The 14,399-nt window shown below is 45.6% G+C and overlaps 1 protein-coding gene across 1 annotated transcript in view; it reads left to right on the top strand.

Moving 5' to 3' along the window:
* Nucleotides 1–14,399, top strand: part of Dst (dystonin) — a 199,845-nt gene that overhangs the window by 134,536 nt on the left and 50,910 nt on the right. Inside the window, 9 exon segments of the mRNA XM_050134804.1 lie at nucleotides 956–1,122; nucleotides 2,763–2,922; nucleotides 3,111–3,437; nucleotides 3,928–4,012; nucleotides 4,997–5,238; nucleotides 5,965–6,171; nucleotides 9,540–9,659; nucleotides 9,824–9,931; nucleotides 11,234–11,452. Of these exon segments, the coding sequence (XP_049990761.1) occupies nucleotides 956–1,122; nucleotides 2,763–2,922; nucleotides 3,111–3,437; nucleotides 3,928–4,012; nucleotides 4,997–5,238; nucleotides 5,965–6,171; nucleotides 9,540–9,659; nucleotides 9,824–9,931; nucleotides 11,234–11,452 (1,635 nt within the window).

The following is a 14,399-nucleotide window of genomic DNA, read 5'->3' as shown; positions in this document are numbered from 1 at the left end:
CTCCTGCGCCTCGTTGCCGGAGCCCAGTGCTTATACACACAGTTGCTCAGAAATGATTTGTTTTGATTAGCTAGGGCAGGGTGACCCTGAGTCTGGCCTTCAATTAGATTTAAATTGAATTTCCTTTTAGCTGCTAAGTCTTGAAACCTTAATCTTTCTGGCAGCTCTCTAGTTCCCGGTGCACCCCCACACTCCCTTCTTTTTGGGTGTCTGAGAGCTCTGCCTAAGTTTTCATCCTCAAGTGGGGTTTGAAATGCTGCTACTGCCGCGTGGAGGGCCACGAGCCTCCCGTACAGCCTTCCGGCCTGCGGGCTTTTCTGATTGTAACCTGCTTGCCTGTAGTGCGTTGTTTCATGTTAGAAGGCGATTTGCAAACACTGGTGATTTATGGAAATCTTTTATATTGGTAGATTTGATAGCTTTTGGGTACTTAGAGTATTACAGTTTTATTAAAGTAAGGAGGACGTTATAGTTTTCCTGTAGTTCAGGCTGCTTATCCTCTGTGAAGATTGCAGTGACCCTACCACTGAGAGCTGTCTCTGGTGAAAGCCACACCTCAGTGTCTGGCACTGCAGTAGCCATTCCACCAAATGCTTTTCTCTTTCCTTTGTAGAAGTGGTTTTTTTTAATGACACTTATTTATTTATATGGCCTGCATGTGCCACAGCCTGCATGCGGAGGTCAGAGGACAACTTGTAGGAGCTGGTTCTCCCCTTCACCACGTTGGTCCCAGGGATCAAACTCAGGTCATCAGGCTTGGTGGCAAGCCACCTTGACCTGCTGAACCATCTCACTGGTCCCAAATGGATTATTTTTTAAATCCTACTTCTCATCTTTTTTCATATATGTTCTATCTATCTATCTATCTATCTATCTATCTATCTATCTATCTATCATACATAAGATATAAATACTTGATATTTGCCTCTTAAAATGTTGAACATTCTGTCTGAAGCTTCTGCAGAGACTGCTGGAAGACCGGAAGTCCACTGTGGAGGTCATCAAACGAGAAGGAGAGAAAATCGCTGCTTCTGCAGAACCTGCAGACAAAGTGAAGCTGTCAAGGCAGCTGAGCCTCTTGGACAGCAGATGGGAGGCCCTGCTTAGCAGAGCTGAAGCAAGGTATTGCAAGGGTCCCTGTGGAGCAGCCACAGTGCACTGAGGGCTTGGGTTGGGGCAGCACTTCCTTTAACCCGTGTTCTCTACGTTTGCATATTCATTATGTGTACAGGGGTTGCGGTGCCTGCCCCCTCATTCTTCTGCTGCCCTGTGGCCACCAGCTACATCCCTGCTTATTATGAAAGCGTTTCCCTCGCGTGTAATGCGTTCATTTGTGTATTGCTTAGCCCTTCTCTTCCTACCGTGAGTCAGGCACAGGCGCATGCTGGGTTCTGAGGGTTCTGAGGTTCTCAGTCACCTCTGCCCCCAGATAGGTGCAGACCAATAGACCTACGGCCATTGAAAATGATGACATTTTTATTGCATTAAAATGCAAATGCGTGGGATGCAGGAAGCATGTAACAGGAAGGAGTTTGGAGACAGGGAGTGATGGCCATGTTTAAGGGAGGAGTCAAGAAGGAAGCAGTGGGTGGGCCTCTCCCTCCAGGACGACAGTAGAGCAGAATGCAGCTCTCCTGGGCTCCTGCTCACAACCCTTTGCTTACAGAGTCGCAACCAGTGCAGCACCTCCTGTCTGCAGTGCGGCTGCTTTGATTCACAGTGACTACGAGGCGTCATGTGGAGTGATTGGGTTGACAGTGAAATAACGGTACTACGTAAATTCCTGCCTCTTCAGAACTAGAATGACGGGGGAGGCTTTTAAAATGTGTGTGCGCTAATAGCCGTGGAGCCCAGTATGGTGGCGCGCACACCTTCAACCCCAGCACTCTGAAGGCAGAAGCAGGTGGGTATATGTGAGTTATAGGCCACCTGGATCTACACAGCATCTCAGGCCAGCCAAGGCTATATAGTGAGATCCTGTCTCAAAAAAAAAAAGGCATGGAAATTATATTTTGTTCCTGCTGCCAATTTCTGTAATTCCTCTCAGCTTCATGGGAAATTCATTTCCTAGATAATATTATTCCTGAAAAAGTGAATGTGTTAGGAAGATGGGACAACAGCCAGATGTCAGCAGAGGACTGGCAGCTCGGCCAACGAGGGAAACAGCAGTAGAAACAGAAAGACTACTTGGATGCTCTGCAGCCCTGTGTTTCTGAAAACCCTTCACCTTGTAAATTAATCCGAGGAGCTCTCCTATTTTTGACATTGAAGTCCACAAAGTGTCAGCGACTGCTTTTGACAAGTGCACTTGATGCTGTGTTTTTCTAGTAGCAGTCACAGTTCTTCAAGTTTGAAAGTCCACCTCTGACCACTTTGTTCTAAATAACTTAGCCAGTGCCGCTTCCATTGAAATCACATCTAGGTGCTTCCAGCAAGTCCAGGCATGCCTGTGTCCTCAGTAGCGCCTCTTGTCATTGTTCTTACTGCCGCTGCCTTTAAGAGTGGTCAGAATTGACATGCATATTCTCGGGGAAGGTGGCTTTCACCATCGTCGTGTTCATGTGCTGGGTATCTCATTTAATCTCGTTTGTTTAGAGCTATTTTAACATGGCCTTTAAATGTCTGCGTGTTAAAGCTTAGCCTTACTTGATGTCTTTAAAGCCGCGTTTAGAATAGAGTGGAAGGAGCGTGGCTGAAAACACTCGCTGGCGATGTTGCCCATTCTCCATCCCTGACTGACCTATATCTCGGCAAATGTATAGGAACCGCCAGCTGGAAGGCATCTCGGTGGTAGCGCAGGAGTTTCACGAGGCCTTGGAACCGCTGAACGAGTGGCTCACGGCCGTAGAAAAGAGACTGGCAAACTCTGAGCCCATAGGAACCCAGGCACCGAAGCTGGAGGAGCAGATTGCACAGCACAAAGTAAGATGCCGTGTGTCGGTGGGGCCCACGTTATCATCTGCTTCATGGTTTTTGTGACATACATTTGTTATTTTATGCATAATTGCAAAGCTAAATCCATTTTTAAATCATCCTTTGGTTCTGTTTACATTTTCATTTGTCCATTTCTTTTTGTTTTGCTCTGTTTTCCTTTCTTGAACTTTGTTTAGGCTTTAGAAGATGACATCATCAATCACAATAAACATTTACACCAGGCTGTTAGCATTGGCCAGTCCTTAAAGGTTCTGAGCTCCAGGGAGGATAAAGACCTGGTGCAGAGTAAACTAGACTGCTCTCAAGTGTGGTACTTTGAGATTCAAGAGAAAAGTCACAGCAGGTCTGAGCTCCTCCAGCAGGCCTTGTGTAATGCTAAGATTTTTGGGGAAGATGAAGTTGAGCTGATGAACTGGCTGAATGAAGTGCATGGCAAACTGAGCAAGCTGTCGGTCCAGGATCACAGCGCTGAGGTCCTGTGGAAGCAGCAGGCTGAACTCCGGGTATCTTCATTTATTTCTTTTATGTTTTTTTTTATTTCAGTTGTTGTTAATTTATTCATTTTTTAGTTGTATTTATTTCATCTCCATTATGATTTATTATACTCACAAGAGACTTTGTTGTGTGTACAGGGTACTTTTAATGACACATTACTGAATCCATCCATTTAGCTGGCCTTTGGCTTATTCAGTGTGATTACTGTTGTATTCAAGGGCCCATAATGAAGCAGTACTTCAGTGCCCCCACAAAGGGAATTTTTACAAGGCCTCGGTATTTTCTAAAAGGGGAGCGCTGTGAATCATGGTCGATGAACACGGGGCGTGGAGCATGGGTGGGAAGAGAGAGGGAATGGCGAGCGAGCTTTTAAAAGTGGGAGACGTTTCTCCAGATCTGTCCCCAGAGCCCAGTGGAAGCTCTCTCAATCTAGTGAGTGCTGCTTCTGATTTAAAGTTGTTTCCCCCTGCTTCCATACCAATGGTACCTGTGTTCTAGGCTCTGCAAGAAGACATCCTCCTCAGGAAACAGAGCGTAGATCAGGCTCTGCTGAATGGCTTAGAGCTGCTCAAACAAACCACAGGTGAGATGCGTGGGCTAGTCCACAGCCAGCAGCCTGTCAGGGTAGTTCAAGGGCAGGGGTGGGTGGGGTGGGGAGACAGAACATTTCCTACCTTGTGAGGCAGCTCTAAGGCTTCACCCTGCAGAAAGCTTTGAAGGTCAGCTGAGTGGGTTTTATGTGTGATCTCACTGTGTTCTTGGTGGACGCCGTGTGGATTACTCATAGCATCAAGTGCTTGGCATAGGCGCTACTCAGAGAAGCTTGCTCTGTGGCTGTCTTAGTCTTCCACCGCGAGAGCACTGGCGGATACATAGGCTTAGAAATCCATTTTCTTGTTTTGTTTTAAGGTAGGTTTCATTTCTCCGAGCTTGTGCCACCAAGAAAATAGACACATGGCTCAATATCTACGTGAGAGGTTCTTGAGCAACTCAGAGAAACTAAGTTATTTTAGCAATTCTTTTGGTTTTAGGAAAGTCCTTACCTGTCTCAGCAGTGCGTGTGTGCACAGGGCAGATATCCTTGTGGCTAAAGACGTGATAAAGTATCTAGACCTTTGAGTTAGAAGTCTGAAGCTTAGGGCATAGCTGATGTATGTCTGAAAAGGAAGGACAGGCAGATAAAGATCCCCACAAGGGTAGAAGCGAGGGGTGCTGAGCAAGCACAGTAAGGTTGGACATCCCGCCTGACGAAACCCTGCTTATAAGTCAGGGACCTGAGCGCAGGCTCTTGTAGCCCTCGCTCTTGAAGACAGACAACTTTGTAAGGTAAATAGAATGTTACACATAAAAGTTTCTCTGGTCCTTGTCATTTCCATTTCTAGTTTTAGTGATGATATTATGGCTAGCAATCCTGAGGAAGAAGTAAGAGTATCTTTTGGGTCAGATCATCTTTAGGAAAATGTTTCCTCTCCCTCCCCCCCAAACGTATCATCGGTAGTCCCTGAAAAAACTCCCTACCCTAGCTTTTTAATCCTTCTATAAGAAACAATAAGTCTTGCAATTTTAGGTGATGAAGTTTTAATAATTCAAGATAAGTTGGAAGCCATTAAAGCACGGTACAAAGACATCACCAAGTTGAGCGCCGATGTAGCGAAGACTCTGGAACACGCTCTGCAGCTCGCCACCCACCTGCAGTCCACGCACAAGGAGCTGTGCTGCTGGCTGGACGGGATAGAGGTGGAGTTGCTCTCCTACGAGACTCAGGCCCTGAAAGCAGAAGCCTCAAGCCAAGTCCAAGAGAGACAGAAAGTATGTATCTGTGCTTCTCAAAGGAAGGCATTTGTTACCCACAAGGGGCGTGTCTGTGAGGATCCCAGTTTGGTTGTCTTGGTGGGCGGGGCCTGGTGGAAGCAGGCAGTAAATTGACTGTTCAGACAGAGCGTATAGACTCATGTAACTGGGAATATGGTTTCCTGCCCAAGATAGAATAATGAAGAAGGAAAAAAAAAAAAAAGAAGATGACCATTGTTTCAGAGATTTGTAATTTGTTTGGGAAAGCACTTCTGTCAGAGATGGGAGGCACGGGTGGGTTTTCTGGCAATATCACAAAAATACACTGCCTTCCCAAGCGTTCTTTTCAGATCCATTGCGGTGGAAGGGGGTTGGTGAGGCTGCAGAGGTGCAACGCCAGCATGCCCTCCCTGCAAGCCCTGTTCCTCGGGAGTGTGACAGCTTTCTTGTTTTAGCGTTGTTACCTGATCACTTACATAGTAACTTGTTTGGGTTTGGGTTTCCAAATTGTAAATATTTATTTTCCATTTCAAAGACCCGATCTTGCCGTGTTGACAAAGGAACTGTTCTCTAAACTTCTCTGGAAACACTTTCATTTTTGCAAAACAGCTATAAATAATGGAGGTTTGTTTAGCTCAGGGAGAACTAGCCAGGCCAATTACAGCTTTGTTAGCCAACAAAGGACCCCCAAGAACAGAGGAGAGCCTGCCCGAACCTTTACCCATATGTGTGTGTGTTTTCAAGGAACTGAAAAGAGAAGTGAAGAGCAACAAAGCCTTACTGGACTCCCTTAATGAAGTGAGCAGCGCTCTGTTGGAACTCGTACCCTGGAGGGCCAGAGAAGGACTTGAGAAAATGGTCGCCGAGGACAACGAGCGCTACCGATTGGTGAGCGACACCATCACTCAGAAAGTAGAAGAGATCGATGCTGCCATTCTGCGGTCTCAGCAGGTAGGACCAGTATCTTGTTGTCTAGGCAACAGACGGTCTCCAGCTGCCCCGGGGTCTTTACCTGAACAAACATGACTAGTGCCGTATTTCCATTCTGATTACCGTGCTTCAGAAATGAACTCTGAGATTTTAATAGAATTTGGCTGGGCTGCATCTGAGCACTAGGGCGCTGCTGATCTGCATATAGCTAGCAACCATCTGCCCCCATTACATCACAGGCAGCACCCTGCCACACACACAGGGAAGCCCTGCTTTCCGAACAGAATGCTCTGTATCTGCATGTGTGCGTGTTGCTCATTCTAGTATCCTGCCTAGACTCAGCCTTATGGATCTGAGAGTAAATAGTTCGAGTCAGCATATAGGTCAGTGTTAACTGTTCCCTGGCATGCTGCTGTAGCCAAGAAGAAGCCTTTGTTTTCGAAAGGAAAGAGTTTTCTTGGTGACGTAGAGTTTTTTCCAAGGATGACTAAAAGGGGGGGGGGGGGGAGATGATAGTTTCTGACCTGTCTGTGACTCACATGGTTTCTGCTCCAAAGTTTCAGAGAATTCTGCTGTTAGCCACAGCCCCAGAAAATGGTGGGCAGTGCAGCGGCCTAGAAGTTTATTGTGCATTGTCTGACCCCTGTTGAGATCACTGTGCTGTTTGCATCCAGTCATCGGGCTTGGATTGCAGACTTGGTTCAGAGCTCTATGGTTTCGGATACCTCCAGCAGGAGATGTGTGACTAACCTCTTCCATCACACCACGCAAAGGCAGGAAGCACAAGCAGACTGGGAGAGAGTCTCTGGAGTTGCTTTTCTAGCATCGTGTAACTGTAATTTGTAGGTTCTGAAGCTTCACGCTCTCCCTTACTTTATTTTAATAGTCGAGGCTCACAGAGGCTGCTGGAAGGAACACTATAGCAAGGCCCTGCTTAGGAAGTTTCTCTGAGGAGCATTCATGCCCGAGGAATGTGTTCGCCCGCCTGTTTTGCAGCTTGCAGGAATTTGTATGCCTCATTGTTGTAGGAAAGTGGGCATATTTACTTATGAAGTTTATTCAACTTTATTAAAATACTTTTTCCATGAAAATTTATTTGAACATCCCAGAGCTGGCACCAAAGCCTTCTCTGAGTAACAAGACAAATATTCCGTCCTTTGAGAGCAGGTTTCTCAGTGTTCAGTTATTTGGGTGATATGAAGCAGATACGGGCTGAATTAACAGGTTGAGATCATATTGGTTAGCATGCATTGGAGCTTGCTCAAGCACTAACTACAGACCAGCTGTAGTCAAAAATGTTTGCAAGTGTTTCCCAAAGATTTAACAATAATAATCAGATTTATGTCGCTGGTCTTGAAACTAAAATATTAAAACATCCACCCTTAAAGAGAACAGTACTGGCCAGGCATGGTAGCATAGGCCTTTAAACCCTGCACTCCAGAGGCAGGGGAAGATGAGTCTTCCTAGTTTTTATATGGGTTAAATCTTTGATTTCATCTGCTTGTATCCGTTTTCAATGTGGCAGGAGCAGCTGGGGTTGTTGCCAGGGCAGATAAAAGCACAGGTTCCCGTGGACTCTAGAGCACATGCCTCATCTTTGTTGGGTGGGGCTGGTCATTCCAGCTCTGCACAGTGTGGGAGGCCATGATGGTCTGACATCTGATGAGGAGAACTCTGACTCCTCACTAGGTCTGTTATGATGCCACCAAAGTGGGGCAAAGGAGAAGTGCCTCATTACTACCTGACAGGCTGAAGTCCAGACTCCCCGCTGCCCTCCGTTTACACTGGAGAAAGGAACTTAGTTTTGAGTCAGTGGGAATAAAACTTTGGCTCCTGCTTAAAATCACCCTGAAAGGGATATAGGAACACTGTCGCAGATTCAAAGGTGAAATCCAAGGCTCCTCGTGCTACCACTTGGCATGAGTGAGTGGGGCTGCCATCTTGCTCTGTGGCATTTGATTGACTTGAAGTGAGGATTGTCTGTTTTCTGCCTCGCTAGGCTGCCCCCCCCCCACCGTGTGTCCGTTAGCTAGAGAGAACTGGACTCTCCTGGGCCTGCGTCTATATGCATTGGTGTGTAGGGGCTCCTTATTTGTTTTGTACTTAATCTTGAATAGGTGAGATGCAAAAAAATACCACCCTTGGGTGTTGATTCTCAAGATCCCAGGTCCAAGACACTCCGCCTTCCTCTTCGTGTTGCAGGAGCGTTCTGTATGTCATGCTGACATTTTTACCTTTACTTGTCTTGGAATGAGGAAACTTGGTCTGTTCCATTTCCCCGTGTGTTTACATTGTGTTAATGTAGAGCCCTTAAAGTGGAATTATTTTCTGGCTTGTTTTTCAGCCCCACCCTTCTCTTCTCTCGCCTAATTATCCTCCTCTACTCCCATTTTGATTTCCAGCTTCTCTTGGGAAGTGGAACGTTCGGGCAGTCCTGGATTTGGCAGGCTGCGTGTCCATTTCCCATGAGTTCTTCCAGCTAAAGCTCTCATGCTTCCCTTTATCCCTGGCGGCTATAGTATTACCCACCTTCTGATCCCTGCTTGGTTCAGAATGGCATTGAGAGTTTATCTGATGGGAGACACTGAAAACGTTTGTGCGCTTTGACAGCTCAAAGGGACAAAAACAAAATGTGGGGAATATTCATAACTAAAGAAGCAGAATATGAAGGTGTTCATAAGGTAGTTTACAAGTCTGACTTTCCTAGTTTCTTGGGGGAAAGTCACTGAATTACCAACAATATTAACTCTGGATTTTAATTTTCTTCTATTTTTCTGTACTTTAAAAATTTCTGCCATGCCTATGAGTTATGAATTATGAATTAATGATGAGGAAAAACAACTGAAACATTTAGGAATGATCTTGTACATGGTTAAAGCCCAGTATTAAATGAGATGTTTACAAGTCATATATGAATTGTTTGAGTGTATTCTTCATTTATATATAAATGCACATACATTTATATATAAACACATACAATAAAGAAATGGAATTTTTTCATTCTTTTATCAGGAACAAGGTACTTTAATGGCATGGTGCTACCTACCCACCTGAAAATTGGAGTCATATGAAACATTACTTACAATGGTATCTAATTGTCAGGTTTTAGAACAGTTATGTTTGGGTGCTGAGACACCGGAACAGAAGGCGGCAGAGCTGGCCATCTTCACATCCTTGCTGTGCCCGTGACCATACAGCAGGACATAAGAGCTTGAGAACAGAGTTCTCTCTCTATCCCTCAGCCACTCACAATTTAGTTTAGCGTGCTCTGAAAGGAGAAGCTGAGAGTCTCCAATTAGGAAAGGGAGTATCTAGAAGCAACAGAAATAGGTAATTTTTCTGGCACCAGCCACAGGAACTTTCTGACCTAATTATTATCTTTTGTTTAGTTTGAGCAAGCGGCGGATGCTGAGCTATCCTGGATTACTGAAACAGAGAAGAAATTAATGTCTCTGGGTGACATCAGGCTTGAGCAAGACCAGACTTGTGCTCAGCTGCAGGTTCAAAAGGTGAGGAAATACATTTCCAGTTGCCGTCTAGGTTGTGCGTCTCCAGGCTCCGCGTCTTCCAAGACCCTGTCAGGGTCACTTGCTGTTTTCAACTGCTTTGCCTACTTGCCTTCACGGAATCACACACTTTTCTTTGTATTTTGTCTTTGTTTGGTAAATCACAGGCATTCACCATGGATATCTTGAGACACAAGGATATTATTGATGAACTTGTTAAATCTGGGCATAAAATCATGACCACCTCCAGCGAAGAGGAAAAGCAGCCAATGAAGGTATCACCTTGTCCGTATGCTAAGCCCTGACCCTCAAACGAATAGTATCCGCTGAGCACTGAGTTCCAGAAGGGCACTTTGTGTGTATCTGCAGCTTCTGTTTAAACAGCAGAATCGTGACATTTAAAGCAGGCATCTTTTCGGGTTACTGAATAACCACGGAAACCCATCCCCCAGAGGACAGTCAGTGTTGATACTTCTGTTGAAGGTTCCTCCACTAACCCACGTTGAGCATTCAGTCTGTCCAGTCAGTGTTAGCTGCGTTACTGTTACGATGCTTGTGAGATGTGCCAGCTATGGGGCATAAACTTCTGGAACATTTGCAACTTTTAAGCCAGAACAAAATCTAAAATACATCGATCTTCATTCTGTATAAAGTTACTCTAAGCCAGTAGGAGAACAATGAGGTAATAGCTAAGGAAGCTATAGGTATATGTGGTTTTAATAATTCTGCAGATTGATGGAAAACCATCCTCAGGTAAAAGTGGTTAGCTCAGCTTTATATGGACATCTGAGTAGCTTAAAGAAGTGACTGAGTGTTAATACTACTGGGTAAGTATATGACCCCAAATAAAGATAGACAAATATCCATGCCTTAAATTACATTTTAGAAAAATACATTTCTTTTCAGGTAGACCACAGATAAAATTACAGATTGTACACTATAATGCTGTTTTCTCTTTCTCCTTTTTTTTTTTTAACAAGGGTGGTTTATTAGTCTATAACTAAGTAATATTTTTCAAGGATTCAGAAAAAAAAACACAGATGATCATGAAATGTTTTCTGTTCCTACTTGTAGCTTATCGGGCGATCAGCCTTTGTGCTACCCTTGTTTTTATTGTGAGTGTGCATCACACTCTCAATCCCTGCACACACAGCTCTAGTGTAGAGCACAGTGGCCTACTGGGATTCCCATGCACCTACTCGATTTTATTTTGAATTCTTTTTTGTCCTTTTAATTTCATTCTTAAAAGATAATCGTCCTTCTTCTGCAGATAATAGTGTTAATGCTGGTCCACATGTGTGAAACTTAACTTTCTAATGCAGAGAACAGTGTAGGAGTACCCGAGAATTCTGCTTACTACGTCTGCAAAATTCAGTGACTCTGCATAAAAATTCAGGTGCCCTCTTTAACACGCATGCATGCATAGAAACAGTCAGTCCGAACAGGTTTCTTTTATGTATTTATCTCGCGTACATTTTGCTGTGTTCCTGCTCTGTGTCACATGTGCAGAACTAGTCTGAGCATCCTGAACTTCAACTTCCAGCCTGGCGAACATACTTCCTCATTTTGTCTTCTAGAAAAAACTGGATAAGGTATTGAAGAACTATGATGCCATCTGCCAGATAAACTCAGAGAGGCACCTGCAGCTGGAACGGGCACAGTCCCTCGTTAGCCAGTTCTGGGAGACGTACGAGGAACTTTGGCCATGGCTGGAAGAAACACAAAGAATCATCTCCCAGCTGCCTGCCCCAGCCCTGGAATACGAGACTCTGAGACGGCAACAGGAAGAGCACCGGGTGAGAGCTAGAGGCCCAGCCATTAACTGGGCAGTGGTCCTGACGGTGTGCTTAACATGATGTCAGACACCAAACAGCACTAGGGGCGTCTGTAATGCTGCGGTGTAGTCTGCACTGCCTCACGGCCGGCTGGGTAGCTGTTACACACCGCAGACATCACAGCTTTCCTGCAGTAGTGTGTACTTTATCCTGTCTGGGGAGGGAAAAGAATACCATTTTTCCAATGTTAGCAACATGAGCTTTTTGAGGTGCTTTCAGTTACGTATGTTGAATCGCGTTCCGTGTACATACGTTGAATACATTCTGTGCTTGTATGCTGTGACCAGAGCCATCTAAAATATTAAAAAGTGGAGTAGAGGTGTACAGAAGGACCATCACACATACACAGCCATTGAGTCTGGAGAAAATGGACAATGTGTACATCTGTCAGAACAGCCATGTCCCGAGAGCTATGGAAAGGAAACCCGCTGAAGTATCAGCGTAGGTTGGTGGCTAAGAGTCGAGATGAGATAGTGTGCTTCCATGCTGGCTGTTAGCAGGCCATCACCACCTCCACTATGTCAAACAGTGAAGGTGTGACCTAATTACATGAAATGGATATGGAGCTCTGGCATTATGGGATCGTCTCTCTAGCCATCACTCAACTGTTCATGCCACTTGACACTTAGAAGAGTTTGGTTGAGAGAGGGTTCGAGTCTCGGGAGAAGATCTGGAGTTCTTTATATTTGTGGGCTTAAGAACAGATCTGTCCTCCTTGATCTGTATGTGATGTATTCGGAGACTAATCAGGAGGAGGTGAGAATCGCCCAGTCTATGTTACAACAGCTCTTAGAAGACACGGTAAAATTAGTACTTCTTTAAAGACTTGTTTTCATGCTATACATATGCGCCTTTTGCCCGCGCCTATGTTGGCACCACATGTGTACAGCCAGAGGCCAGGAGAACTGTTGTACACTCTGGACTGAGCTGCCGCGTGGGTGCTGAGAATCAGAACCAGGTCCTCTGCAATAGCAGCCAGTAGCCCGGCTCCTGCCTGTTGATCTTGTTTGTGTTCTTTAACACACTGGCGTGGAAGACTGTCTCTAGTGGAAGCACTTATTCAGATATACAAGCAGTTTAAGGCAAAACTAAATGTTTATAGAGCCTAATCCAAATCATTCAACAAGCAAAAGACTTAAAAATGGTCTCCAACTGAATTTAAGTGCCAAGGTTTGTTGTGCCAGAGATCCTGGCCACCGTTCATCAAATGACTCTTAGTGTAAAATAGACCGTGAACATCTCTGTCATAGGCGATTCAAAAGACTGCTTTTAGAACAACACCTAGTGATAAGAAATGGCTCGGTAGCTAAAACCTTAAAAAATAGAATTGATTTTCTCTTGCATAATCTGAACTTGCAACACAGACATAAGGTTCTGTAGCCTTGTGTGTCTGCAGAGTCTTCATACTGGATAGTTTTCGCAGCCCCCTCTAAAAGCCTTTCTTCTCTGACTCCAGACCTGCTGATGAGGGAAGACCTATCTAGAAATGAAAATAGCCTCCAGAGGCTGTGTTAGCAAGTGCTATAGACCTTTCAGTCGTGTGAAATCTCTCCAGCATGACGGCCTCAAGAATTATTTGGTTACATGTGAGGCAAAGTCATGTGGTCTCCACACTCCCCACCCCTCACCCCTGAGAGAAGTTCTCTCTATGTAGTCCAGACTGGCCTCAAACTCACCATCCTCCTGCCTCAGCCTCCTGACTGCTGGAATTAGAGGCTTATAACACCACGCCCAGGCTGTTGGCTCACACACACATGTCCAAGTAGGCACCTAACCAATGTCCTCTGGCCTGTCACGGGATGCCATACAACAGGTTCATCACACTGCCCCCGGGTTAAGTCACCTCAGCAGCACCACACTGACCAGCTGGCCAGGCAGGTCAAGAGACCTCAGCCAAAGTCTTGCATTTTCCTTGAGAGTCTTGGTTCTTGGGTTCAGAGTTATTGTCCAAGCATTGCCTTCTGCAGTGCAAAAGAAGAACATGCCTGACATCATCAGCTCTCCCTTCTGTGTCATTGATGTTGGCTGATAGAGCCATTGCCTCTTCCTTTCTGTGACACAGCACAAGGAATATGGAGTTTTCACTAAGATCTAGACCAAAACAGCCATGATGTAGATCCCCACAGCCATGAGGAAGATCCCCACAGCCATGAGGAAGATTCCCACAGCCATGAGGTAGATCCCCACAGCCATGAGGTAGATCCCCACAGCCATGAGGTGGATCCCCACAGCCATGAGGTGGATCCCCACAGCCATGAGAGAGATCCCCACAGCCATGAGGGAGATCCCCACAGCCATGAGGGAGATCCCTACAGCCATGAGGGAGATCCCCACAGCCATGAGGAAGATTCCCACAGCCATGAGGTAGATCCCCACAGCCATGAGGTAGATCCCCACAGCGGTTCCCCCGTGCTCTTTGGTGCAGTACATTAGCTTAGACTTTACCATGCGTGCTTTTATAATTGAGCTCGTGTGTAGAGTATTTTCAGTAGCCTTTCAGACAACTTTAAAGCATCAAACCCCTGTACATTATCTCTAGACTGCCTTTCCTGGGCGTGAGCCCTCTTGGAAGCTCCTGCTAGTGGCTGGAGTACAGCAGATTGGTTAGACTCCTGAGGACGAGGGCATGCTGACGAGGGGCAAGTGGAAGCCCTCCCTACTTAGAGGCTGACCTGAGAGTCTCTTAAAGGAAAGGCTCCCATGGGAATGGTTCTGGAGTGGCCCCATGAAGTACTGCTCTTCAGAGGGCCCAGCTTTATTCCAGCTCCCAGCAGCTTAGCAGGAGTGACCCCACTTGAATTCCAGCTCCTCTCCCGGTGTAAATACCATGTGTCCTTCAATCAGAGGACAGAATTCAGCAACGTTTCTTACGATACATATTGTCTTTAAATGTACTTTAATAATCATG

The sequence above is a fragment of the Alexandromys fortis genome, unplaced genomic scaffold, assembly GCF_014885135.2.
Source record: "Alexandromys fortis isolate MF-2015 unplaced genomic scaffold, M_Fortis_MF-2015_v1.1 scaffold_20, whole genome shotgun sequence".
Classification (NCBI taxonomy): Eukaryota; Metazoa; Chordata; class Mammalia; order Rodentia; family Cricetidae; genus Alexandromys; species Alexandromys fortis.
Note: the sequence above shows the minus strand (reverse complement) of the source record. Positions and strands in the feature narration are given on the sequence as shown.